This window comes from Phoenix dactylifera, chromosome 4 (genome assembly GCF_051530095.1).
Source record: "Phoenix dactylifera cultivar Ajwa chromosome 4, Ajwa_hap1_PhDact_Kaust_v1.1, whole genome shotgun sequence".
In the NCBI taxonomy this organism is placed as follows: Eukaryota; Viridiplantae; Streptophyta; class Magnoliopsida; order Arecales; family Arecaceae; genus Phoenix; species Phoenix dactylifera.
The window spans coordinates 52,436,538-52,464,318 of record NC_143193.1 but is presented as its reverse complement, the minus strand read 5'-3'; the positions used below and the strand labels follow the sequence as shown (position 1 = coordinate 52,464,318).

The 27,781-nt window shown below is 38.9% G+C and overlaps 3 protein-coding genes across 9 annotated transcripts; 1 reads left to right on the top strand and 2 right to left on the bottom strand.

Moving 5' to 3' along the window:
* Window positions 1-3,375: 3,375 nt before the first annotated feature.
* On the top strand, window positions 3,376-9,840 carry LOC103701216 (uncharacterized). 2 transcript variants are annotated; one of them, XM_008783201.6, is made up of 3 exons: window positions 3,376-3,950; window positions 4,790-6,341; window positions 7,811-9,840. In XM_008783201.6, exons 1-3 carry the CDS (start codon window positions 3,503-3,505, stop codon window positions 9,144-9,146), a joined length of 3,336 nt encoding a protein of 1,111 aa, XP_008781423.4. In that variant the 5' UTR covers window positions 3,376-3,502; the 3' UTR covers window positions 9,147-9,840. The 2 variants fall into 2 exon arrangements, with proteins under 2 accessions (XP_008781423.4, XP_088576662.2); XM_088720536.2 differs by having other exon boundaries at window positions 3,386-3,954.
* Window positions 9,841-10,711: 871 nt separating this feature from the next.
* Window positions 10,712-17,089, bottom strand: LOC103701218 (heat shock protein). Of its 6 annotated transcripts, none has more exons than XM_008783205.6 (9): window positions 16,490-17,089; window positions 16,308-16,406; window positions 16,047-16,206; window positions 15,624-15,803; window positions 15,393-15,527; window positions 14,394-14,476; window positions 13,436-13,529; window positions 13,231-13,330; window positions 10,712-11,278 (listed from the first exon to the last, which is right to left on the bottom strand). In XM_008783205.6, the coding sequence occupies exons 1-8, from the start codon at window positions 16,819-16,821 to the stop codon at window positions 13,241-13,243; spliced, it is 1,173 nt and encodes a 390-aa protein (XP_008781427.6). In that variant the 5' UTR covers window positions 16,822-17,089; the 3' UTR covers window positions 10,712-11,278; window positions 13,231-13,240. The 6 variants fall into 6 exon arrangements, 4 of the variants coding, with proteins under 4 accessions (XP_008781427.6, XP_088576663.2, XP_026658080.4 ...); XM_088720537.2 differs by having other exon boundaries at window positions 16,308-16,436; window positions 16,604-16,846; XM_026802279.4 differs by lacking the exon at window positions 10,712-11,278 and adding an exon at window positions 12,145-12,247 and having other exon boundaries at window positions 16,490-16,916.
* A 1,707-nt stretch (window positions 17,090-18,796) lies between these two features.
* On the bottom strand, window positions 18,797-25,203 carry LOC103701378 (uncharacterized). The gene has a single exon (XM_088720533.2). It carries the CDS (start codon window positions 20,154-20,156, stop codon window positions 18,966-18,968), a length of 1,191 nt encoding a protein of 396 aa, XP_088576659.2. The 5' UTR covers window positions 20,157-25,203; the 3' UTR covers window positions 18,797-18,965.
* Window positions 25,204-27,781: the final 2,578 nt, after the last annotated feature.

Genomic DNA, 27,781 nt, shown 5'->3' with positions numbered 1-27,781 from the left:
CGATCAATTTATTTTGGAGCTTATCTCAATTAATTCTCATATAATCTAGTAGCTCTAAATTGGACGTGGAGGTAAATAAGGCTGCTAAATAGGTCGTCTGCTCATCATTTTAGATATATTTTTTGGATCCGCTTTGTATCTGTTCTTTCATATCTGTAGAGTATTTTATCCTTTAATTCAAATGGCAATGCTCATACGAGACTTGTATGAGCCGCTAATGTACCAAAAAAAAATAAAAATAGACCTGGAGAATATGACCTATGTTCAAGGTTGATGCATGCTGGGTATTGGTTAGGTGGGCAGCAAATCATCAATGTTATACCTATTTTTGTATTGTTCTTACTGTTTCATATGAAGTATTAAAATTTAAAACGATAAATATAGTGAAGTAAAAAAGGAAATATGTATATAATATAATAATTATACAAGACAAAAGGTATGTCACTTTCAAAGAGTAAGTGCCTACTAAAGAGATGCAAGGGGATATTCTGAAGTCACTCTTTAATCTACTTGATGCAATCCAAGCTCAGCTTTTACCGAGTCTTTACCACTTAGGACTAAGCCTCAAAACTTGGTGCCTAGCCAAGGCAAATGAAAAAGAGTAGCTTGGACGTGGTTTTCCTTTCCAGTGCTCATATGCGATAGAAAAAATAACATATAATTTGACCCGATGAACAATCAATCAAACATTGAATGGATTAGCCTAACTCAATTCTAATGCGCTAGCATATTGCAGATAATCTGAAATCATGCTAGTATATAAGCTAGAGGTTGTGGGTCATATGGATCAAAATGGTTTGAATGGAATTACGCTGAATGAAGTAGAAGGCAACCAATTTGCTTCAATTTTATATCACTTATATGGCTTTTTTTTTTCTAGAGGAAGGGCTATTCTTTTGCTTTTTTAAAGGTCATGGTTTGAGTCAAACATGCATAAATTCAATAGGAAAGATGCATCACTAACTTCTCCGAGGTTCATTATCGTGACACTCCATACACTCCTAATCTACAAATTGTTTCTTGTGTTAGACCTTCTTTTTTTTTTTTTGTTATTTTCTATGAGTTTCAAAAGTCGAAAGATAGTTATTTTATTTTTTTTAAATAAAATTACAGAAATATCCTTTCAAGTTTAGGCTATTTCTATTTAGATTTCAAAAAGTTAGAAAGTATCAATCAGCATAAAAATTTTAAATTTAAAGCAATGTGGTTTCTTAGCCAAAAAAAAAAAAAAAGTAATGCGGCTAGCGGTCTATCTCCATTACAAAACGTTGTCACATGAGACTTATCTAATAACTAAACTTTTATAAAAAAATTTAATTGTCCTTCCTACGAACTTAGTATTAGCCAAAGACTGATTTTGACATGAACTGAAAGGGAGTGCTTTGAAATCTATGCAAGCATATGGGCTATAGAGGATGGAGTGATTTGAGATTTGTGAACATGGATGGATGATAGAAAATGGAGTGACCTGAGATATGTGTACATGGATGGATGATAGAGGATGGAAGCATATTGAGATTTGTGCAAAGCAAACGAATGACAAATGATAGAGCGCTCTGAGATCTATCTAGGTACATGAATGATGGAGGATAAAGTATTTTGAGATCTGGGTAAGTGGATGAATAATAGAGGATGATATGCTTTAAGATTTGTACAGATAGATGGATGACCGAGGGATATGGGTGCTTTGAGATCTATGCAATTAGATGGATGATAAAGGATGGAACACATTGAGATCAATACCAATGCATATTCATAGAGAATCAAGTACTTTGATATTTGTGCAGGCAGACTAATAGAGGATGAAGTGCTTTGAGATATGTGCATATAAATTAATGGCAGGGGCAAAGCACTTTGAGATTTATGCAAGCCGATGGATGATAGAGGATGAAGTGATTTGAGATATATGTAGGTAGATAGATGATAGAGGATAGAGCACTTTAAGATCTATGGAAGTGGATAGATAATAGAGGATAGAGCACTTTGAGATCTATGGAAGTGGATAGATAATAGAGGATAGAGAATATAGCGCTTTAAAATCTATGCATGGATGATAAAGGATGGAGTGCTTTGAGAATTGTGTAGATGGATAGAGGATAGAGAATATAGCGCTTTAAAATCTATGCAGGTGAATGAAAAATAGAGAATGGAACACTTGAGATATGTGCAGGTAAATAGATGATAAAGGATGGAGTACTCTAAGATCTGTGTAGATAGATAGATGATAGAGGATGGGATGCTTTAAGATCTATACAGATGGATGATTGATAGAGGACAAAGCGCTTAAAGATTTATGCAAGTGAAAAAATAATAAAGAATAAAGTGCTTTAAGATTTGTGTAAGCAAATGGATGATATAGGATGGAGTACTTTGAGATTTGTGCAGACAAATGGATGACAAATAGAGTGCTTCGAGATATATGCACATAGTTGAATTGTAGAGAATAATGTGCTTTATCTATGCAAGCGGATGGATGATAAAAAATGTAGTGCATTGAGATCTATGCAAGTAGATAGATGATAAAGGATGGAGTGCTTTGAGATCTTTATAGATGGATGAATAATAAGAGGACGGAGCATTTTTAAGATCTGTGCAAGTGGATAAATTATAGAAAACGACATACTTTGAGACCTCATAAAAGCCATGATACAACCTCTTTGAATCAAAGGTATTTTGATCTTTTTTTCACCCTGTTAATGGTGTTAGAATCCATAGAGACGGTTGGGTCATACTGCAATGAAAATGAAATTTTAGTGGCTAATTAAAACTTTTGAAACTTTTAGAATTTATAGCTAGTCCAAAGTTGAAGAGATGTCTCTATAAATTTTATTTTATTTTATATTTTTTATTCTCTTGTGCTAACAAAAGCAAAGCCTAGATAATATTATTCACAATCTTGGAAATAAAAGTGAACCATTATAAATATTGAAAAAAATGAAGCACCAAGGAAAACCAAGACATAGCCCCCATCATCCAAAATAGCTATTTGGAAAGTCCATCAATGAGCTGGTTAGTTTCTCTATAATATAGCTAACATTAACAATTCCGAAATACAAAAAGATTTATGGAGAAAATAGATATCCTACATATGTGGCCATGGAGAAAATTATCTTATGCAACATGGAAACTTTCAATTTGTGTTTGAAGCTAGGCTTTATTCGACCTAATCTAATTAATATCCGAGCCCCAAAATTAAAAGAAAAAAAGAAAAAAACTTGACCTAGCAGTAGCCACTTGATCTGGACAATCCGACCACCAAGGATAGCCCACTGATCCAATGGACTAACCCAACCTATTTGGAAGCTCATGGAACGCACGCACCCTCCTCACGTGATCCAGGCCTCAACCCGAGGGTTTAAGCCTCCCCAAGGGTTTAACAGCCACCGGCCTCCAACCTCCCCCTCTTCTCCCTCTCCTCTGCGCTCCCACACGGGCGTAAACAGCTGTGAAACCCTAAAAATCCTCGCTCCAAACGCTAACCCCTCTTCTTCCCCCCCTCCCCATGAAATCCCTAATTCCGCGAGTCCTCTTCATCCACTTCCCCTGTCCTCCACTCCCTCTCACTTCCCACCGTTTCTCTCTCATCTTCCTCCATTCCAGCGCCGGGGAGGAGGCCCACCGGCGGCGGCCGGAATCCTTCCCTCCCTCTTCTCTTTCCCCTTCTCCTTCTTCTTCTCATCCGTTCAGTTCTACTTCGTCTTCCTCCAGGCGGAATCACGAGGAGGAGAGCAGGAACGTGAAGGTCTCTGTATGGTGGGACTTCGAGAACTGCAACATCCCGGTGGGCGTGAATGTGTTTCGTGTTGCGAATCGGATAACGTCGGCCCTCCGGTCGACCGGCATCAAGGGGCCGGTCACCATCACCGCCTTCGGGGATGTGGCTCAGCTCTCTCGAGCCACTCAGGAGGCGCTCACCTCCACCGGCGTTTGCCTCAACCATGTGCCCCATAGTCGGTGCTCGTCTCCTTCCCTTTTCTCTCTTCTATTTTCCATTTCTCCTTTTCTAACGTCAAGTTCATTTTTTTTCTGCTCCGTCGTAGTTATATTTTGAATTGTTCTTATTTATCATTCATACTGCGAATGTTTCAATTCACGGTGCTAAGAAGACAATTCTTTTAATTTTTTGGGTAAGGAAAGAAAATCCAGTCTTTTTTTTGGTTAAGAAGAAAAATCCATTCTTTAAATGAGCAATTGAAGCATAAACATGTTACTTGGGGGAAAGAAAATCATTCTGCAAGGTACTCTTTTCAATTACTAGGATTTTTTTTTCTTTTATTTTTTCCCATTTTTTATTTTTTGATTGCTATTATCTGAATCAATTTTTTACCATTGAAGATGATTGGATAAAGAGCTTGCTTATTTTATTATTATGTTTGTTAAGAATACAGCTGTAATTTAAAGTTTACAATTAACACTTGCATTGCACAAACAAAGCTTCCTACTGATGATTTGAAGAATTTGCCTAGAAGGTATCATTTAATTATGTTTGGCCTATTATCTTTATTGACATCATTTACCATTGTGAGCATTTCAATCATTCACATACTTGAAGGGGCAGACTGATGATACTGTGGCAAGCTTGGTGATTCATCGGGATAACTAGACATATTCAACCAATGATTCAAAAAATACCTTTTAACGCAAACTTTTCCTTGGTAGTATTTTAAGTTAAATGGTTAGATAAGAAAATGTCAGATAATAACTTATTTCCAATTTCACTTTCTTGTATCACCTTTGCTCTAATGTGTCCCCCAACTTCTAGAACATCTTACACGCTGCTCTATTGCAGGTGGGAAGAACAGCTCCGACAGGTCTTTCATGGCTGATCTTGTCTATTGGGTTTCACAAAACCCTCCGCCTGTCCACTTCTTCCTGATATCAGGGGACAGGGATTTTGCAAACATTCTGCACCGCTTAAGGATGAGCAACTATAACGTACTCCTTGCTAGCACTGACACTTCTCCAGGCGTCCTCTGCAGTGCTGCAACCATCATGTGGCCCTGGTCTGCTTTGGTTAAGGGAGAAAGTATCTCTGTCAGGCATTTTAATCATCCACCTGATGGTTTATATGGGTCTTGGTATGGGTACTACAAAGGGGTTCTTGATGACCCCTTCTCAGGTATGGAACATGCAGTCAATTCACAACCTGATGAATATATGGAATCAATTTCCGAGACCAAGCCTCGCCCAATTCCCAAGGCAGTATTGAATGGGATCCGTCAGGTATTATACTGGTACCCTGAAGGGATAAACCTTTCCGAGCTTCGCGCCGAGCTCAAAAGAAACAACATAACCATGGATAAGGACTTTTTTGGGTATAAGAAGTTCTCACACCTTCTTTGTTCTATGCCAAATGTTGTGAGGTTCATACCTCCTCCGCCGGGTGAAGGTCAACCACTGGTGATTGGTACCCACAGAAGGGTGACTGAATCAGGCGAGCCCAGTGCTAAGCCTGCCAAAGATATTGAAATTAGTGATGGGGACAAGGGTCGTGCCGTAAGTCGGAATGGAAAACCATCAGAAGTGCCTCCAACTACTTTATCAAAGCTTTCTCCCAGTCATAAAGAGACTGATGTCAATGCTAGCATAGGTACGTCAACTGTCCCACAGGGAAACGAGGCTGCAGTTGAAGGGAGATTTGAAAGGCTTTGGAAAACCTTTACTGGATCTGGGCCTTCCAAAGCAGAATCATCTCCTTCTAAAGGAACAGACATGGGCACCTTTGTTGGTGCTTCCACATCCCAGCAACGAAATGAAGATCTAGTTGAAGAGGGAATTTTTAGAAGGATATGGAAGACCTTGAGTGGCCCTAGAGGTGGCCATTCAAAGGACAAAAATTGTACCATCCGCAAGGCAGATTCTACTGTTCATGAGGATTCTAGAAAAGATGTAGCAAGTGTGCGCAGTTGCAAACACTCTGAGAAAGCAAAATCTGAAGAGAAGAAAGCTGCAAGGCCAAAGAATGATCCTTCCAGTCTGGTGGGTTGCGGATTGAGTTCTTCGGATGCAAGTAAGTCACCTCTGATGGACAAAACTGTTGGACAATTGGAAGAGCATATTGGTGCAGCAGACTTGAGAATGGGTTTCTTTAGTCGGATGGCAAGCTGGTGGAGATCATGGAAATCTGGTGCCAAAGGTCAAGAGGATAGTGTTCCATCTGTTAAAGAGGTCCTTGATAATGAAGAAAGGAATGCACAAGGTGAATCTGTTAAAACTTTGACTGATGCTAGTTGTCAGCCAGAAGCTCATGATTTATTTTCAAAAGCTTACTTTTGGGATGCTCTGGAATCATTTTTGCTCACTTCCAAGGGGTCTGACATTATCTTAAAATCGAGAACAAGGTAAACTGAATGTTCATACCAGCAATTCACCCATTCCCTTTTTATTCATTGTTGTTTGGAAATGCTGATGTTAACAAACTCACCATTTTCTTTCTGCTTATTAATTTTATTCATGGTTACCAGCATTTTCACCGCCAGATAAGCTTTTCATTTTGACTTTATCACTACAGAGGCTTTCTGAATTTCTTTAGATTCTTACATATAGAACTACAGAAAAAGGATTAGGAAATGGTATGTGGCTTTCTTATAAAACAGATGTGCATATTTTGCATGTTCATTATTTTCTTGTCAAATGAGTGGTTCCAAATATCTTACAATAACCTAGCCTATTATATATGTATTAGATATTTGCATGCTTGGTAGTTCCAATTGTTAATTTACAAGCCGGTCGATAAATCTTCAGGAATACATGCTTCTCCTATTATGGTATACCACGATTGTGGGACCACTTGATAGATGGATGAGGTTAAAAGAAGTCATGGAAACTTATTTTGTACCAGACAAGTGTCTAAATCAAGTATAGAACAGCCAAGTTGTTTTTTTATTGGTTACGAATTAATTAGAAGGGCCTATAAGAATAATTTCCTACTTTGGAGGAATTATACAGTGAATAGTATACAAAGACTTCTGTAGCAGTTGAGGGAAGGGTTCCTATTTTAAATAGGAGCAAGGTGATCCCCAATAAGTCTAGTTCATTCAGGCCATTTGTTTCTCTTTTAGTAGTTTCTACAATAATAACTGTTGATTGGAGTTTGAGTTGTCTGGGATCGACAGTACTGGAAATTGAGGATTACTTTGTTCTTAAAATATCAGATTATTTTGGTTTTAAAAAAATATTGGCAAAGACATGAAGTTCTACTTTACTAATTAGCAATGATTACAGATCTTATTTTGGTTATAGGTTTAGTTGAGAGTGCCATGTAGTCATTAAACTTTTGCAATTGTCTAATGACCATAAATAAATAAGTGCATGGCTGAAAAACATTTCAATTTGGGCCTTTGATAAAGTTCCCATATGATGCTCTTTTGCAATCTATAAGAGGGAAATGGTATGGGTTTAGCTTGACACCAGTGGCGAGGGCAACCTGTTCTGAAGGGTGATGGTGCGACATGCTTGTTGGATGTCAGCCCCTGGCATACTGCAGTAATGAATGCATTACCTGGGGGTCCAACATCAAACACAGGCATGGGACCGTCATCACTGTGTACTAGTTGGCTCAGTTTGGCACTAGTGGCAAGGCAAACTGTTTCCAATGATGAAGGAATTATATGCTTATGGTCATTTTAGGTTTTTGTTTAGTTTGCAAAACTGTTTCTGTTTAGGACAGTCATATAACTTTGAGTTCTGGAATACAAGCACTATTATTATTCACATGCACGCCATGTCTTCTTTCTCCTGCCCTGGCAATATGAAGTTCTGAACTAAACTAGACCTGATTACACTTTATTTCATTTTGGTTTTTCTTCAGGGGACAATTGGTGCAGAGCCTCCAAAAGGAAGGCCCTTGGATTCTCAAGGATCTTAAAGAGAACCATCTCCTTCAGTTAGTAGATCTATTAATTTCAGGAAAAAAATGGGTGGAAGAATCTGCTTCACAGACATTTCCTTTCAAAGTTACATTCCCAGCTAAAAGAAGGTGTGTTCCATCTCATGCACATGGTCCCAATGGTTTAAGTTCTCTCTTTTCAGGTAGAATGTCACAGTCCAGCCTGCAGAGGCTACCAGAGCAGGAAAAACAAGAGCAGATTTCTAGGCCTCTTGGAAGTTCATATAATGAAAGTGTAGATTCCAAGCCACCTCAAAATTTTTCTGAGCTGAAAGCGTGGTTTCAGAAAACCTTTAATGCTACAGAGGGTGTTGAACCTGAGGATTTCAAAAAGCTTTTCGAGAGCACGTTCAATAGGAAGCTTTTTTGTTCTTCTTATGGTTATTCAACTGTACGAAGCCTCATTGCAGCTTGCTCAGCTGATAATGTTTACAACCAAGGAAAAAAGAAGAGACCTTCCAGCAGGGAAGAAGTATTATCTGATTGCCACAGACTGCTGAAGGAGCTTTTGGAGGAATATCCTGATGGCTTTAACATGAGCATCTTCAGACCAACTTTCATTCAGAGGTATAGTTATGTTCTAGATTATCAAGTGCTTGGCTACCCAAAACTTGTATCATTGTTACAGATAATGCCTGGGGTGAGGATAGAATCTTCGTATATCTTACCTGCGGAAAAGTTTTCAGATTCCAGCTTGGAGAAGCAGGCAATTAGGGAAACACCTTTTGATAGTTTGGAAAGTGACAAAGGGAAGGTTATTAGCAAAGAAAATGAAGGTAAAGGTAATGGTGAAGAGCATATCTGGGAGGAGTTGGGACCTGTATCTGACACAGTTATCCATGAGGGTAGTAACCTTACTGAAGAAATGGATAAACAGGTGAGCTTTGATGAAGCTTCTCTTTCAGATGAAGAATTCACTGATAGCGAGGATGATACTCCTAGTCATTTTGATGAATCAGAGGGAAAGAACAGAAAAAGTGACGAAGACAGCTCTCTTCTCCAGATTCTTGATTCATGGTACAGTAGTAAGGAGGCTGTTGAGAAGGAACAAGCTCAGGCTGTTGATGGGCTTGTGGATTGTTCCCAAAGCAATGTTGAGAACCCTGTACATCTTAAGCCCACGGACTCACAACTAAAGGTGAGGCCCCCAAAACGCTATTCTTTTGTTTCAGAGTCCAGAGATGATGAGAAGGAAAAGTTCGTGGAAAGCATTTTGGGCAGTCTCAAAAAAGCAGGAGACTCAAGGTTGCAGAGTTAGGGAATCTCAGCTATTTGTTGCAGTGAATGCAATATCTATTCGTTATTTGATCCCAAGTTTTGATTTGAGCAGATGGCAAGTTAGTGACGGGACTTGAGCTGAAACCCAATCCACTAGGAAGGTCTGATTCTTATATATCACTTAGTCTGCAATGGTGATGGTGATGTGATTGTGAGTGTTGATAAGGTTTAATTTTGACACAGCTCATGATAGCTTACAAGAAAATTGTTGCATGTTAAGCAAGAAAGGCAAGGATCTTTCAGAATAATTTTGATTTGAAGGAAGTACAAGTTTGATGGTTTGTCCCTATCTTTCCAGTACATGAAATGTATTAGGAAAATTGTTTGGGATATGGTGGCAGACAACTGACGTGATAGAATCACTGAGGATCTTTATTTGCACAGCAGAAGCGCTTCACAAAACAGATAATGAATATTGTTTTTATTTTCAGGAGCATTTCCTGGCAATTATGTTCAGCAGCAAGGCTCTTTTGTCTGGAAAAATGAGTTCTTTTTTTTCTTTTTATGCAAATCTTGATTCTGATTAAATTCTTTCAGAATGAAAAAGCACAATGGAAAGTAAGCAATGACATTACAGATTTATAAGTCATTATTGTATCTGAAGAAAACCTGTCATTGAGCTCAACTTGTACTCTCCAATAAGGGCTTTCAGCAAAGTCTTCATATGATAATTATGTGGACTGCTGTCATAATGTTGAGCAGGTGGCGTTATCATTGTTTTATATTCATATTCTCTTAGACAAGCCAGTAAATCCAGACATGATCTGCAACCTTTTGCAATGCCTAATAGTAGTGACATGATTTTTTTTCCTCAAAAAAAAAGTTTTGATAGTATACATTGTTTCACTTCTTTGTTACTTGAAAAATAACCAGCTCAACCATCATACTAAATGAATCTGTGCTGTGGCATTTGGGTCACCAAACCTTTCATTGAGTACACTCTTTCTGAAAAATCGTTTGATATAGTTGTTGATAGCAATGAAGCGATGAAACTTTTTCCAAACTAAAATCCATCTTCTCTAACTGTCAGAACAGATGGTATTCATTTTTATGAATAAGCAACTCAGGCATTCTAAGGCTATTCATCCAGCTTAACCCACTGAATTTCCAATTGAGCAAGTTCGACAAATACAGCATCGTGCATGTAAGCAGCCTCGACGTTCAGCTTACCGTCAAGAGTAGGAAAGCCAAGAATGCAGACTGGTGGCTAGCCCTATCAAGACGGTGCCTTGAATCTCAACAAACAGCTAAAAAAAGAACCAAAAAAAGCCTGTAGCATTCTGAAAGTGCTCCATTGAAATGACTAGCCTTATCAGGAAATGTCCTGAATCACCTAAAACAGCAACAATAAGTACTGGTAATTTCCAAGTTACCAAGATGATGAGAAATCCCATACTCTTAAAGAGTCAAATCTAGGATTCAGTGTACTTTGCAGCATGCTAACATGGACCTGATACACATTAGTCTCCAGAATCCAGATCCCCTACTTCCCCATATTCCAATACCTGGGGATTCCAGAATCTACAGGTAATAGGCAACCTGATCTGCCCAACAATTTTTACATGCATTAAAACTTCAACAATAGCAATGATTTACATCAATAATCCTCAAAACACCAAAAAGCATTCCCACCATAAGGCTTTCCTTCATATAGAACATCCTTTGTGAAAACTACTCGAGCTTCATCTATTAGTGATTACAACTATGAATCACAAAAGTCCCCAAACCTGAGCTATGATAATTTGCCATGTATGATGGTCATATCAGCATACCGTGAACAAGTCCTACACCAAAGCAATCAATTGCAGTTTATGCAGTCCTTAGTTACCTTCCACCCAGCAAGCCCCACAAGCTAAAGCTGGTCATATTTAATAATGACTTGACTCAGCAGTTTGGATGCTGCTCTCGGGATCTCAGACATGCAGATTCTAGAACCTTGTCAGCTGCCGCACCTTTCTCCATGGCCTGTTTCACTGTCTTGTTTTCACCTTTGCTGAAAATCCATTTGAAGGACCGTAGACACTCCATTTCAGCCAATGGTTCGTTAGTTTGGACTGGTACAGTATGTTGAACAGACCTAATGATCAATGGAACAGCTTCAGACTGACATACCTGCCATGAGAAGCAGAGATTGATCAATTTCATGGCCTGGGGATCATTGGGGCCAAAGTTAATCTTCAGAAAGCTTGGTAAACATTGGAACACCAAGTTCTTCCTTGCAAAAGGCCATAAGTTTAATTTGCAAATGGTTCTTCAGAACATATAACTCGATTGATCCTAAAAACTTCCTAACAATTATTCCATCCTTTTGGAATCCACAAATAACATGCTTCCTGCTACCATTAAATTGAACTTCATCCTTCCATAGCAGTTGGAACCAAGGTCGGTGGAACCGGACGGTTCGGGGCGTCCCAAGCCATACCGGCGGCGGACCGGGACGGTTCCGACAACGAAACAAAGACGCCGTCGCCGGAGGGGGAGAAGGAGAAGGAAAGAAAAGAAAAAAGAGAGCGAGTGGGGGAGAGAGGGAGAGGGAGGGAGGCCGGCAGAGCGTGGCAGAAGGCCTCCACCGGCCTCCTTCTCTCTGCCTCCCTCTCTCCTCCTTCTCTTTCTCTTTTTCTCTCTCCCACGGTCTGCGTTCGCTCTCTTCTGTGTCGGTACAGGCCCGACATGACACGACGTGGGCCTGCACGACTCATGCCGCTGGAAAACCGGTACAGTGTCTGGTACTAGCACAACAGACCGTTGTTGGAACACTGTTCTACTTCATCAATTTTTTATAATATAAGATGTGGAAGAGCTGCCAGCTCTTTAGATCATCAGATCAGAGTTGCATTCATTGAGCATAATTTAAATCTTTGCAAAGCATGGGGACAGAAGCTCAGGACTGGTGCATGACAACTGTGGAACACACTACAGTTGTCCAACAACCTCAAGCTGAAGGGAAGCAGGTAGGTGAATTCCCTTCCTGCCAAGACTTTCTGTTCTCCTTTTAACCGTTCCTTTTTCCTTTTTGCTTGTAAATTTCCTCATATAGATATCTTAGCATCATTGGTGATGAATTTCTTCAAGGCTTCATTACTACAATACAGCTTAAACAGTACCTCTCGTTAAGCTTTGTTGTGGAGCCACAAAGGCAGCTATAAATATTAAATATACACTTTGAGGCTAATGAAATCAGGATGCATGATGTTGCTTGCTAATTTGTAAGGAAAAGCATATAACATATTTCAGTTGCTAAATTCTAAAACATTTGTGTAGATATAAGAGTGTCATTAAAGGCTTTATAAGGAAAATGGTTGACCATTCATTTGGAACTTGACTTTGAATTAAGTGAAGGCATTAATCTTTTGCATCCTTGTCATGCTAACAAAGCAGACCATCTTCTATTGATTGACCAAGATCTAGTTGTAAATTTGTAACTAAAGCACAAAAGCAAGAATATTTTCTTTAAGAGCATGTGGTGTATAATATCTTTTGCGCATATTGCAAAAACTGCATCTTAGGAAGCTGAGCCTGCTAAACCAAACAATTGCAGAGTTAGGTAATGATTTGCTGGAGTCACGTCCCATTGGGACAATAAGATGCAAACCTAATCTGACCTAGAAATGTTCTATAAGTATGCTGTAAAAAATACAGTGATATAGAACTTTATACCTGTATTTTTTATTCTTTAATGGATTTATGATTTTTTGTGACCAGTTTTCTTTTCAGTTAAACAAAAAGTAATCGATCATGTACTTGTATACCCTCCCTGTTGATTCTGAATCTTAGTGCTAAAATATTTATAAGTTATCTGCTCCTTTAGCATTGAACATTTACATGTGGAAGCAGGCTTAAGTTGACACATGAGAAGTCTCAAAAAGTAACTGCACCACAGAGAATTTTTATATTGTGTGTAAAAGCTTCAAAGCACTGGAATGTCAGTTGTAAATGGAGACATACATATGCGGCATGAACCAACTCTCTATCAGCATTTACTTCAAGATCTAAAGCCACAAATGTGCCACTAGCATAAGTCACCTCAGTGAAGCAGTTAAGCAGAACAAGGATTTGATTTTTACCTATACAAATTTATCCTGAAACTACAGAAGTCCAGTGGTTGTACTCGTCCATTCTTATTATAAAGGAGCTTGAACCACAGTTTCCTCCTCCTCCATAAGCCTTTCATGCATATATGAAATTTAAAAAATTGCTAAGAAGTCCAACCTGATCAAGATAAATGAAGAGGTAAATTTTAATCAATAGTGGCAGCATAGCTATACACACCTTGGCAATCTCTGAGGTGTCAGTGGATCTGTCTGTGCTCCTCAAGCACATTTTTAGATTACTCCGTTGCATGAACACAACTGCTCCTATGGGCCTGAAAGGGACAATGAGTTTTTCTTAGACAACGTCAAAAACCACTAAGCAATCACACAACTCAAGGTAGTAAGATTTCTCATATATTTGTCCATATACAAATTTATTAGCAAAAAAATTGACATTCCATGTCTAGTTAGGGCATCAGTGCCACCATGAAAAGCAATGGTTCATTGATAGAGCTAAATGGCTTGGATTTAGATGTCCGTGCAGGATTTGATAGAAGAAAAATTCGGGACGTGCACTCACTATATAAAATATACTGTATAAGAGCATAACTTGAAGGTGACAGCTGACCAACCTAGTAAAGTCACTGATGGTTGTACCAAGAGCCCTAGGTTTAAATCCTGCCTTCATCAGGGTTTGCAGGGTTAGGGGTATCTAGAGGGCAAGGCAACCCCCCTTATCTAGCCCATTGCATATGGACCTTAGCTAACCCTTATCCCACCCCATCACTCCCTGGACAAAAGAAAAAAAATGAAAATGAAAATAAAACAGAACAAAGCTTGGCATAACAATGGTGGCTTTTCATGGTAGTCTAATAGTTTTCAGTTAAGGGTAACTAATACGATGTTTCTTTAGCATATTCCAAATATTCATCACATTCATTTCTTATACACTTGCTAGCTTAATTGTTAGAACTTCTTTACTACATGACTTTCAGAAAGTCCTATGCAAGTAAAACAATTGTACTTGTGAAGAAGTACCAAAATATCTTTTTGGCTAGAGTTTAGGACACATCTACAACTGCTTAAGCCAAAAATGTATCTATTAAAGGCTCGGAAACATTACAAAATGGAGGAAACATGGAATATACTCCTTCGAAGGAAGCAAGATATACTTAATCAACAGATAGAGTGTATACCGTAAACCAGCAGCCTTACTCCTTCTACTGAGTTCGACACCAATTTCATGGCTCAAATCTGAATTGCCATCAGCCCGGATTGCCTAACAACAGCAAGATAGAAGTTGGACAGAGTCTTAAGAAGATGGCGAAAAAGTTATAAAACACCATAAGATGCACTTCTGCAGCAGTACTAAATTCCATTATGCTAAGATCATAATATTTAAATATAAATGTAACTTGTGAACTTAGGAATGACATCTGATTTGAACATTCGAGTCCTTCAGAAATCATGAGTTTATGAAGCTAAGGAAGTTCAGAAAAAAGACTTGCTCTGTGAACAAGTAATCCATGTGAGCTCTTTTTTAATTCCAGTTTTGCTCTCTGTGACAAAATTGTATCAATGTCAGATATGAGAGGAATACAAGTTCTTCTGTCATGGCCATGGAAAAATATATATTCAAAGGCTTAGCAGACACTAACATCATTCTCAACCCCTTCAAAGAAAGTTTCAAATGCAAGCATTTGCAAAAAGCAATGGCTCCTTTGCTGTATATGTCCTCCTGCTCTATGCCATCTTTATTTCCTATGAGCATGTACTCTGAAAAAGGATGAAGTGTGCAAGCTTATCTGGTGACCTCTCCTACAACATGACACATATCCATTCACTGTCTGAAAGTAGGGAACAAGTAGGATTCGAAAAGCTAACTACATATTTATGCTGGTGCTGCACGCTTGCTGTTTTAGAAATCAAGCAAGAAAGCATATTTTATCATCAATATATTGTTGAACTGCTCCCAATCCACAATATTTAAACATGAAAACAGGCAATATGATTGGAAATTCAAAAGAAAACAGGGAAGCATTTTGAGAATTACATGGTGGAAAACTACTAGTAGACTTTCCTATAACAGTAAGATGACGAGGCAGAAGAAATTCCAAAGAAGTTCCATCATAGGTAGAAACTACAGATGCATGGTCACTTTAGAATCTGGTATTCAAAAGAAGACTGAAACACACCAGGCACTCGCCATATAAACCTCTCCCTAACCGAATCTTGAAGGCCTTATCCAACAACTTGTTTGCATCATCTTGACGAGCACAAGTATAGGAATAACCCTTGGCAATCATATCACCAGCATCAATTTCCAGAAGCTGTTTCATGAGGATAGTTTTATCCAACACTAAGGTTAAAACATCATGAATGGATGAATAATAATATATTAATGTCGACATCAGAAGCAATACAACCTGTTTAAAAACATGAGGATTGGTAACGCAATTCAACTTTGCACGCTCATCTTTGATTCCAATATTAAATGCCTTGATATCAGGCAATTCCCACCGGCGAAGATCTGTATCCTCCAAATACCTTAGTACTGTTGCAACACGATCTTCATCTTCCTGGTTCAATAGACTCACAGAATCACCCTGATTCAGACAGTGTAACACATTTGGTCATAAAGAGCAACTGATATTTACAGCACACCTCTCGATTTAATTATTCATCCATTCCAACAATCTCAAATGGCAAACGAGGCATAGAAAAAAGCGATGTGAGAACAAAATGGCAGCTTAATTTACATTAAAGCTGTTATTTTTATGGGATACGCCAGACTATAGCATATAAAAGAAAAAGAAAAAAAACCAAAAAATTTCAACTGTTCTACTAACCGACGAAGAATTCATTTCGGAGAGCTTCTCCGAGAAGAAATCATAGACAGCACGAGCACTGCACTTGCTGGTATAAATGCGCAGCTCGAGATTTTCCGGGCATTCTCGAAATTGCGAAATTCTTGCCATTGTAGACTTGCGGTGGTCAAATGCTATCACCCTAAATCATCCACTCTTCTCAGTATCAGTTCAAATATATATTTATCTAAAGAACAATAGCAATGAACCTTAAAACTAAGGGGGAAAAGAAGGAACTTTTACCGAGGTATGATTCGAGAGAGCTCAACAGCAAAGCCCTTCGGGCCGATGAAATTGAGAAGATAGCATGTATCCACACCTCCTACATTGAAATCCTCTACCCTAGAGAAACAGGTTTCAACTTTATCGACACTGAAACCAAAGAAGAACAGCAGAAGTGATGAGGAGGGGGGAGGAAGAGATACCGAAAAGGCTCGACAGAGGAGAAGGGGAGGACGAGGAAGGGAAGGAGGCGGCGGGAGAGGTAGAGGTGGGCGAAGAGAGCGGCGAAGGCGCCGGAGAAGGAGGGGTAGTCATACAGGACGAGGTAGGAGTTGGGGTTTTCTCTTTCTCCGGCCGCTCGGGCGTGGGCTTGGAGGGCGTCCAACGACGCGCTCGATCGAAAGCTTCGAGCTTTGTGAAGGCGGAGAGATTCCGAGGTCGAGACAGGAGTGGCGACGACGCAGGACTTCCATTTGCTTCGAAGGGCGAGAGAGAGACGGTGCATCGCGGGCCGATGGCTGGATGGATTATCCATCTTGCAGGACCCTATTTGAACATCTTAACCCTATTTCGAAGAAGTTCGAATCTCCGCTTTATCGTATGATCAAATCAAATCTTGTAAATTAAACAAGAGTACAGTATACACCTACATTCTGTCACACTAAATTTTTATTTGTCCTACTAATCCAATTGAAGGCTCTAAATATGTACAGGATTACAAACCTATACTCTTACATCATTTTTGTCATACACTAAACATTCCGCACAAAATGACATGGGCACATATCTCAGAAGCATGACCCAATGAAATAAGCAAGGTCTCAAAATCTATAGAAGCTGCAATTTAAGATAAAGAAACACAGGCACTATTTTTAAACAATGAAATAGATTATGGCTTAAACTTAAAGCAATCAAGTCCTTAAGCATAAAATTAGTGTACTAACCTCAATCTCAAGGTAGTAACCTCCAATATTGACATCCGCATCCAAAAATATAAACTATCAAATTGAATCATCCAATTTCCAAGATCTCAAAGATAGAAATTATAGTCTAAAAATCTATTAGAACTCAGGTAACGATCATTCCGTCTCATGAACAACTCTGAAACTTGCATGATATTACTTATCCAATTGCTTTGAAAGGAATCAAAGAAAGGACGTGAGCTCAATGGCTCGATAAGTATCTTAGTTACACACTCTCAAGAATATATTTAAGAAAAATAATATTTATAAGAAAATAAGTTTTCATATACGCATAAACTATATCCTCTAAACCAACTAAGACCAAATTGTTGAAGTAATGCCTTATCTCAAACCAATATTACTTCAAATAATTAACCAAAACACAGATTAATTAATTAATTTAATTAAATAACAATTATTATTGCTATAGTATTATTATTTTCACTAAAAGTCCATCGTATCATGTTTTTATAATATTTTTATTTTATCTTATTTTTTGGAACACAAGCTTTATTCACATTTTAGAGTAAAAGTAATCAAAAGCATCAACCTAAAAAAAAGTTGAGAATTTGGTATATTACAATAGAACTTGATAATGTAAATTCATTGTTCGTAGATCCATGATTTGCCGTCTAGTCTACAAATCGATTATTAGTAATTGTAAAGAAATACAGATTCGAAGATATATTCTAGATTTCAAAGACAAAATATCGGGTTCAGCCTCGGTGTACCATCTATATTGCTAATTGTAGTGCTAGGATCCTCTTTCAAATAATTTTTCACATTATAAATAATTTAGTAGCATACACAATCTCATCATTGTGCATCTCAAATAATTTTTTCCGTCTTTGAGCAATGCCAAATCAATACTGGCACTTTTAAATACTAGATCTAGCTAGCAGTTCGAACTTTTGTACATTATGGGTCTTCACCCTTGAACATGATTAATTGCATACTAACTTAGACTTCTTCAGAGTGTTTGTGAAAGTTGACATTAGTTGGCTCTTTTTTGATGCTAGCTTGTTCATGGAATAGAGTTATATATGGCCATAAATTGGTATATTCATAAGAAATTATGGAAAGACAGGGAGTTTAGTTAAAAATGAGAAAACTTGATTAATTTGAACCAGTACATCCTAAATCATCTTTTCAGAAGAATACCCTAGTTTTTTTAAACATTGAACTATATAGACACTTTCTAATTGCAGTTCTTTTTCACACCTTTTGCTCTATGAGTGTCTATCCTAAAAATAATTTAAATGGGCTTCCGAATAACAATCTCTATTTTTGAAAAAAAAAAATCTTTTATAACCTTGTTTGAATGACCTTCTAAAAAGTTTCTCATGGCATGGCTCAAATTTATGCAAGTTTAGAAGAATCTGTGTCCTCAAATTATCGATTTTCAATGCTAAAACCTATTCTACTTAAATTAGTATATATTACTTTATCCAGCAAATAATTAGAGGAATGGAAGATACAAGAGGACATCTCTGGATGTCAAATTATCAAATTATAGAAATAGAGAAAAATTAAAAATTTGCGATTTTCCATATTCTGTAGCATCTCTCGCATGGATTATTGCATGGCCATGCTCGGATCGGTGATACTCATCAGCAGATAAATCGATACCAGTAGAACAATCCAATAATATGGGCAGAACACAAATACACCAACTTATCCAACAATAAAATGACACATGCACATCAACCCAACCCCACTAGCTCGTTCGTTTTCTACTCCTGAGAAAATGGAAGGCGAGGATTGCAAGCGACACTATAAATGCCGAGCTGGCCAGTAACGGGCTAAGGGGAAGCGACAAGCCTTTCCCCTTCCCCTTCTTCCGCCCCTTTTTTTCCGACCCGTTCCCGTTCCCGTTCCCGTTCTCTTCCCTCTTCTCCACCCCGACCTCTTCCCCGAGCCCTAAATCTTGGTCCTTCTCTGCAGAATCTAGGGTTTTGGTTTCTAAGGGTCGATCCGGTGCCTCATCTCCCAAGATTACGCCGTCTCGTGCCCTTTGTTCCTCAGATCGATCTGTAGCTCGATCCATTTTTGGTGTTTCCGTCGTGGGAAGTTCTTCTGGAGGTAATTCGTCTTCTTGCTCTGGTTCTTGACGTGGATGAGCTCTAGGAATTTGCAATTCTTTGTCGTGTTCTGCTTTCTTTGGTTCCAATGCTTCCGATGATGGAGGCTCTTCATCCAAATCATGGGTTTCCACTGGTACTGGAGGTGTCGGAGGTGCCATGGGAATTTGCAATTCCTTCTCGTGTTCTGCTTCCTTTGGCTCTGCTGCTTCCGATGATGGAGGCTCTTCATCCAAATCATGGGGCACCACTCTGGGTTCCCTCTCTTCTTCTATTTCCTCTTTTGGTATCTTTTCTTCCATTCCCATCTGCTCCTTTTCAAGCTCCGGCTCTCCATTTTGATCTGTTTCCGGTTCGTAGAATTTGTGGAATTCTTGGTCTTCATGATTCCGTTCTGATGAAGATTCTTTTTCCTGTTGCTCTTTTAATGAAGCCTCTTCGCCTTCCCCTTTTACTTCTTGCTCTTTTTCTTTCATCAAAACTTCATCGTCTTTACCCTTTTCTTCTTGTTCATCTTCTGTTATCGAAGCTTCTTTGTCTTTTCCTTTTTCTTCCTGCTCTTCTTCTTTACTTGTAGTCCCACCTTCTTCTTGCTTGTCTTGTTCTAAAGAAGCCTCTTCCCCTTCTTTTCCTTCTTCTTCTTGGTCCTCTCCTTGTTTGATTTCTTCGATTTCGACTCCAGAAACATCTCCTTGGATCAATTTGGGCATCAAAACAATGAGAACGGCGTTCTCTTCGTCAAACCCCGCATCGATCCGGTCCAAAGCCACGCTATTAGGAATCCCAAACACCTTTTGAAACCGTTCGATCACTTCCGTAGCCAACATTAGTCGCCTTGATATCGTTGTTTCTATGGATGACCTCTCTCCTTCCCCGCTGATACTAATCTGCGTTCCCGTCTCGTTAATCGATATCTCGATCTCATCCTTCTTGAAGCCTGCAATCAAGATTCCACCACCATTAAGAAAACCAGAGAGCAACTTACTTTAAAGCGCTTTAGAATTCGTAATACCTGGAAGGTGCGCGAGAAGGATGAAGACGGTCTCTGTCTCGGTGGACGAGAAGGTAAGGTTTTCAATGGCCCTGCTTATTCTAAGCCCTAAATCTAGCTCCATGGAGGGATAGGCTCCTCTCTGCTTGGTAGAATAGTTTTAGTTGTTGCTATGGGAGCCTTCAGTCGCGGTTATCCGTTTCTTCATCGGAAGAGATGCGCGCAGGGCAGGAAGATGGGAGAGGACTCGTGCCGGCTGACCGGTGCGAACCGATGCTTTTCCTGTGTTTTTTGCCCTCTAGTTTGGCACGCGTGGCCTCTTCGGGCCAGCTCCCGGCTTTCCTGCGAAAGCCGCTCACTGCGAGCTAAACCGCGTCCAAATTCGAATGCTTGCTTTGTGTTGATGTCTTTGTTGCGTGAGCACCGATAGGATAAAATGCACCGAGATGTTCACCCAGTTATCGTGAATCGAGCTTGGTTTTACTCCGATCGAGTCATTGAAATAGAAATTATTCAACGGCATCACTGAGACCAACCATCAAGGCAATCTCCGAATACAATGGGTGTCAGACTCTTTTATAGCAAAATTGTAATAGAACAATGAGATTTATTAGCAAGCCATGGCGCTAGTAATGGGAACTACAATGGGTAAGGAAAGAAAGGCATCCCAAGAAGAAAAGAAAAGTGGAAGGGGATTCTAAAAGGCAAGATTTTTGAATTAATTAGAAAAAAGGGTTTTATAATTAAAAGTTTGGACATCCAGTTGTTGATTCTTTTTTTTTTTTTTGGTACAGAGTTGTTAGGTCTTTTAGATTGCCTTGCATGGTTTAAAGTGAGAGTCATTGTAACGTTATATATGCTCCTATAATGGTTTTGTAGGGATTCATTATGCTATGCATATTGATAAGAGTTATTTAAATAACATCAGACAAAATGGACAGTATTTGTAACTTTATACCTTTTTTAAATAATAATGTTTTTAAAATTTCTACATCATTTTTCTCTTCAAAAAAGTTGGTCCTAGCTAAAGCAAATAATATATTTATACATGACGATAAGGATTGTTTAAATAAGGGCAATTATTTGATCGTTACTTTATTATGATGTCCTTTATATAATGAAAATAGTGGCTGCTATTTATCTTTTGCTCTATTTTTTAAATAAAACAATTTCAAATTTCTATACCAAGTTTCCCTTCAAAAAGAAGTTGGTACAATCACAAAATTAGATAAAGTGACCAGTGATTCGGAAAACAATAATTTGTGTTTTCTTTCGTTGTTACCTATCATTTTATGTTATAATGCTGGTGTAATATTCTCTTTGATTATTACTAAATAATTTCCTTAAAGGAGACAAACACGGATTTTTGGACGATAATATTTTTTGATGGGGGCCGGTTATAATAGACTGATGATGTTATTGAAGCGGAGAGGATCTAGCTTCTAGAATCAGTGATTAAGGGATAAAAACATGGGTCCCACTGCTGGTTGAGTGATAAAAACATGGTCCAGATTTTAAGGCCCAACCATGGTTCGAAAAATAGATGATATGCTAAACAAATGATGTAAGGATCTATGCGAGCATTTTCACATCGGCTATGCGTTGGATAGATTTTGAATACTTATATAGGATCAATGAATTTAAATAATATTTTTTGGCTAATCTTATTAAGTGAGGTCTTGGGTTATTATAAATGGTCGGATTTGATCCATGACCTATATAGACTAAGAAATGCTGCAGCACGTGCTCATTAGGGCTGGTCATGAATCAATCATGATGCTTGTGATTAGATTTGAATAAATCTGGATCTTTAGCCTAGCAAAGACGTTTGGGCTTAAATGAGCGAGTATGTGAGGATCCGTGCTGGTGTGTGTTTAATCCTATATTGGTATGCACTAGATAAATTTTAGGTACTTATATATGGTTAAGAAATTTAAATAATATTTTCTGGCTAGTTTTTTTTGGATGAGATTCCACGTTGTTACATACGAAAGTTAGACAATCTCAAAAAAATGTCTTAGCTCATTTGTAAATGTGTACGGAAGTTTTTTGAGCCTATATAATGCCGGAGTGGCAACTCAACAATCAAAACTTGTATTACATTAATTTTTGCGAGTTACATTAGTCTCCTGGTGCCCGTGGTAAGAGGAAGGAACTCTTCATGTGCATAGATACTATGCTTCAATCAAAATTAGTCGTTTCTCACCTCACAAACATCGTGGTGTTCCATGACATTTTACGTGAACATACCTAGTGCATTCACGGGCATGAAATCAATGTCCTAGACTAGATGGTTGTATTAAGATTACCAAGTTTGATGGAGAAGTTTGTTGTTTTCACATCAATAGGATAGCATATAAATTCAATTATCTTAATGAATGCCCTCATCTTCAAGATTGCTGTAAGTTATGCGTGCACCCCCTTATTCATGAGGTGTCATAACACAAATAGGGTATTCTAATGCGAAGATTGCTGATAAAGTTTGATTAGTTTTTGTTTTCTTAAATGAAAAAAAAAAACATCTTTTGTCTGGTGTCTTCAGACTGGCAAGCATTTGAGAATAAAAAAATTAACATTTTTGGCAAGGCGTGGTTTCAAGATCATGTCAAAAGTCTCGACATTTTTTTTTTGTTCAAGTTATCTGCTTTTTTTGCTGAAATATTTATCTGCTTTTTCTGAAATAGCTACTTTAATCCTTTCCATTTTCCTTTTGCTTTTCTATTAAGGGCGCGAAATCTACTTGCTTTCCTGTTCCTGTATTCTAACACTTTTTCCCCTTTTTTATCAACCAATCACGAGTTCACGACACAAATTTCACTCTCCTCTTTTTCACAAAAGAAATCTTTGCTTTTCCCTTTTCCTTTACTTTGTCTTGTTGAAGCTAAGCGAGGGGAGTTCTGTTCTCTTCTGAATTGTTTATAACTGGAGGTTCCCGTTCAATCACAGTCTTTGTCGCAGGACAATGTTCATAGCTGATTAGCGATGGTGGTGAGTGATTGAACTGTTTCCTCTAGTTTGCTACCTGAAATTATCCAAAGTCAACCTTTGAGAAAGTATAAATAAATTAGTTTCGTATTGTAGAGAAACTGACAATCTAGTAAGCATACAAGAAAAGCGATGGATGGACCAAGGAAATTGCCGAGGTCAGGGAACCTTGACTGATCATCAGAGCGCCACCTCAAACACCCGATCCCATCTTCACCGCTTCCCCATTTTTTTTCCCTTTCATTTTCTAAGGAAATTGAAGAATTACATAAAAAACATCACAACGAGACAAAGAAGTACAAAGAATTTTTTTTCGATTGATTGAAAAGAAGTACAAAGAAATTAAAACAAGGTAAAAAAATAGTAACCGTATGAAAACTTTTTCTTGAATTGTTTATGGTCAGCGTTTCAGGACTGAATTGGACCTGTTTTCCAATCACAGTTATTGTTATTTGTGATTTGCATGATTGGATGTGGCCTATTGGAATGCTGCCTCATATATCACCATCGCAATTTTAACATTTGCTAGATGTGTAAGGTAGGAAATTATAAATTTCTATATATTCTTATAGGGTTGTGGTTGATAGTAGAATTTCGACCGGTAGAGCTTTCAATAAGAATTATTTATTATTTGATAATTATACTTGTTGCTGGAAATTGGATCCGGGGGCCGCCGCGAAGCCGGGAAAGGAGGGGCTCCGCCGCAGGAACGGTGGATGACTGTGCGCCGGCTACTGGCGTTCTCCTGTAAGGTGGAGCTCCGCCGCAGGAGCGGTGGTCGGTGGCGTGCCGACAGGTGGCGTCCTCCTGGGGGACGTAAGTCCTGCAAGAAAACCGGTGGCCGGGCTCCCCGGCGCCGGCCCTCCGATGCTTAAGTCAGAGGGGGCAGATATGTGGAGAGAGCAGGGAAGAGAGTATGTGTAGAAGACAGAGAGAATATTTGGATAAGTTCCCGAGGATCAGTTTCCTCCATTGTCTGTATTGTTCACTTCTTTCCACCCGGTCTAGGAGGGTTTTCTCTTGCTTCGGGTTTTTCCTCCTTCTCCCTTTTCCCCCCAGGTTTTCTTTTATAGGAGGATTTTTGTTACCTGGGAGGTGACAGGAGGTTTGTCCTGTTTTGTAATAATTGGGCACGATTTGGCCCATTAATGGCGTGGTGGAAAATAAGGCCGAATCAGACCGGAACCAGGGAGTTGTCACGGTCGATCGGACCTGTTGGGGTGGTTGAACTGCCGGCCGTGGTAGGCCTGGGGTCCGTGGATGGTAAGTGCATTTATTACCGAGTGAACCGGCGGTCAGGGAGAGCCATATGCTTTGATGGTTCAGTGATCCGGAGATCGCCTTGAGCTGTGTTCATTAAATGACTGAGTGCATCGGAGACTCGAGGGGGTCTCATGCATTAATGGCAGGTCGTGCCGAATACCTGCGGAGATCTTATGCCTTGATGGCTTAGAGATAACGGCAGGTTGTAGTGGAGTTGTCAGGTCCCTCAGGCTTAGAGGGTTAGGCGGAAGTTGAACATTTGGTCCAAGGCAATCGGCTCGGCAGGGGTGCCGAGCCGAGCTGGTCGCCCAATGGGGCGCCCTGTGGCGGGGTTGCTTCATAGTACTTCTGCTCGGCGCCCTTTGGGCGAGCGTCTTGCGCTCTTTGGTTTCCTGGTCGGCGCTCTTTAGCCGGGCACCCTGCTGATCGGCACTCTTCGGTCGAGCGCCTTTCTGGCCGAGCATCCCTACTTGGTCATTTTGGTTGGGCGCCTCTTCTTGGCGCTCTCTCTGGTCGGTGCTCTCTAGCCGAGCACCCTACTGGTCGGCACTCTTCGGTCGAGCGCCTTTCCGGTCGGCACTCTTTGGCCGAGCGCCTCCGTGACGGTATGACTTGGGGTTTTTCTCCCAACAATACTTTTTAAGTATCATAAAATTTATACATTTGCTGGATAACTAAACTGAAAAAGTTATTTTAGTATAATAAAATGATAATAAAGGATATTATGTAGTATAGTATAATATAATATTATATATTATTACTAATTAATATTTTCTCATAATATTATTATAATACAATACAGTATAGTATATTAATATAATATGGTACACTAAGATATTGTATAATATAATATAGTAATATATTATTACATATTAAGTTATTAGTACATATTATAACATTATTGTAATGTAATATAATATTATATATTATAGTATAATAATATGATGTATTATAATATAATAATATATTTTTACGTATTAAAATATTGTCACATAGTATAATGTATTAATGTGATATAATGTTGTAATATAACATAATATTATATTATACTATACAGTATAATAATAGGTTAAAAATATCTCATCCACCGTGACTGCTTTCTCACTGCCTTGTAGGTAGAGTTGGGCAACGGGCCGGGCCGGCCCAGGCCCACCGGGCCCAAATTCTAAGCGGGCCGTGCCTGGCACGGCCCGTGAGGCACGGAAGGCCAGCCCGGCCCGGCCCCCGGCCCCTCTATTGGTGGGCCGGGCACGGCACGGCACGGGCCGTGCCAGGCACGGCCCGTAACGGGCGCAAACGGGCCGTGCCAGGCACGGCCCGCAACGTCTCCAGACGGGCCGTGCCTGGCACGGCCCGCAACGTCTCCAGACGGGCCGTGCCTGGCACGGCCCGCAACGTCTCCAGACGGGCCGTGCCTGGCACGGCCCGTCTGGAGAGGGGGAGGGAAAATAGCCATTTCCAACGGCTATTTTCGGGAAAAAGTCGATTTTACCCCTCCCAACAGTCCAATAATGGCTGAATGGAGGGGTATTTTGGGAAAAAAAATTTTTGGGCTTCTATAAATAGCCCATTCCTCCCTCATTCTCACCACACCAAACCTCTCATTCTCTCCTTCTCTACTGCTATTATTTCTCTCCTCTAAAGTGCTCTTCTAGCAATTTAATTTTTAGTTTGTTCAAGTGCTACACAAGAGGAGGTTCCTGTTGAGAAGAGAAGGTCGCTTCTGTTGAGAGCACAAGAGGAAGCTCGGAATCTCGGCTCTGCCTCTGCCCTCCGACCCTCTACTCAATTCCTCCTTGCGGTTAGTTTTTATTTTTTGAATTAATCATAGATATGTCATCTTTTGAGGAAAGTCAGTTTGGCATTCCTGTTTCTGAGGGAGAAGAAACTAATCCCCAACCCCCCGTTCCTAGTTCCTCTAGAACTGGTGAACCGAGTGAAGGTCAAACCTCTTCTCGTAAGAGGACTAGTACTGTATGGAATGAATTTGATAGAGTTATGGTTGAGGGAGTCTGGAAAGCTAAATGTAAAAAATGTGCCAAACTTTATAGTTGTAGTAGTAGTGGGGGAACAGGGCATTTAAAAAGACATCAAGAGAGTCATAGGATGCATGATTCTCATGCTCAAACTCAAAGTAGCCTTAATATACAAGGGGGATTACTTGTAGGTAATTTTGCATATAATCATGAAAATCAAAGAAAAGCACTTGTAAAATGGATAGTTAAGGATGAATTACCTTTTAGTTTATGTGAATCTTTTAATTTTGAAGAATATGTTCAATTAAACCTACAACCTGCTTACAAAAGAACTAGTAGGCGTACATTTAGAAGAGTAGCTATGACCAATTTTTTAGCAATGAAACAAAATTTAATTGAAACACTTTCTACTTTAAATGTAAAAATTTCATTAACTTCTGATATTTGGTCAGCATCTGTAGGTAGTAATTGTTTTATTGCCATTACTGCTCATTATATTGATAATGATTGGCAATTAAATAAACGTATTCTTGCTTTTCGTGCTTTTGATTTTCCACATTCTGGGCAACAAATTTCAAATATAATTTATCAAACTGCATGTTCATATAATATTAATGATAAAATTATGTCTATTACTTTTGATAATGCATCTAATAATAATTCTGCTGTTGTATTATTAAAAGACTCATTGCATCCCATATTAGATGGAAATTTACTGTATATTAGATGTGCATGTCATATCTTAAATCTTTCTGTTCAAGCTGGCATGGGCATGATTCAAGATGTGATTTCAAAAATTAGAAATGCAGTTTCTTTTATTCATGCTTCTAGATCAAGACTTCAAGAATTTAAGGAATTATGCATAAATCATGGTAAACGTTTTAAAAAATTTAAACTTGATGTAATTACTCGTTGGAACTCCACATATAGCATGATACATGATGCATACCCATATAAAAATTTATTAAGTGCATATATTAATGATCGTGGATTAGGATTTACATTGACTGAAACTGATTGGAATAAAGGAAAAATTTTGGAAGATTTTTTGCTTAGTTTTTATAATGCTACCAATGTTCTTTCTGGTATTTATTACCCTACTTCATGTTCATTTTTACAACAAGCATATATAATTAGTCAAAAATTTGCAGAACATAGATATGATGATGTTTTAATGCCTATTATTCACCTAATGGAATCTAAATGGAATGAGTATTGGGACAGGATATGTCCTATG

Coding starts and splice junctions, on each gene's coding strand:
- LOC103701216 (XM_008783201.6), top strand. CDS start 3,503: ATGAAATCCCTAATTCCGCGAGTCCTCTTCATCCACTTCCCCTGTCCT. Junction 3,951..4,789: donor CCTCAACCATGTGCCCCATA/GTCGGTGCTCGT, acceptor GCTCTATTGCAG/GTGGGAAGAACAGCTCCGAC. Junction 6,342..7,810: donor ATCTTAAAATCGAGAACAAG/GTAAACTGAATG, acceptor GTTTTTCTTCAG/GGGACAATTGGTGCAGAGCC.
- LOC103701218 (XM_008783205.6), bottom strand. CDS start 16,821: ATGGATAATCCATCCAGCCATCGGCCCGCGATGCACCGTCTCTCTCTC. Junction 16,407..16,489: donor TCCTCTGTCGAGCCTTTTCG/GTATCTCTTCCT, acceptor CTGTTTCTCTAG/GGTAGAGGATTTCAATGTAG. Junction 15,804..16,046: donor CCGAAATGAATTCTTCGTCG/GTTAGTAGAACA, acceptor TGTCTGAATCAG/GGTGATTCTGTGAGTCTATT.
- LOC103701378 (XM_088720533.2), bottom strand. CDS start 20,156: ATGTTGGCTACGGAAGTGATCGAACGGTTTCAAAAGGTGTTTGGGATT.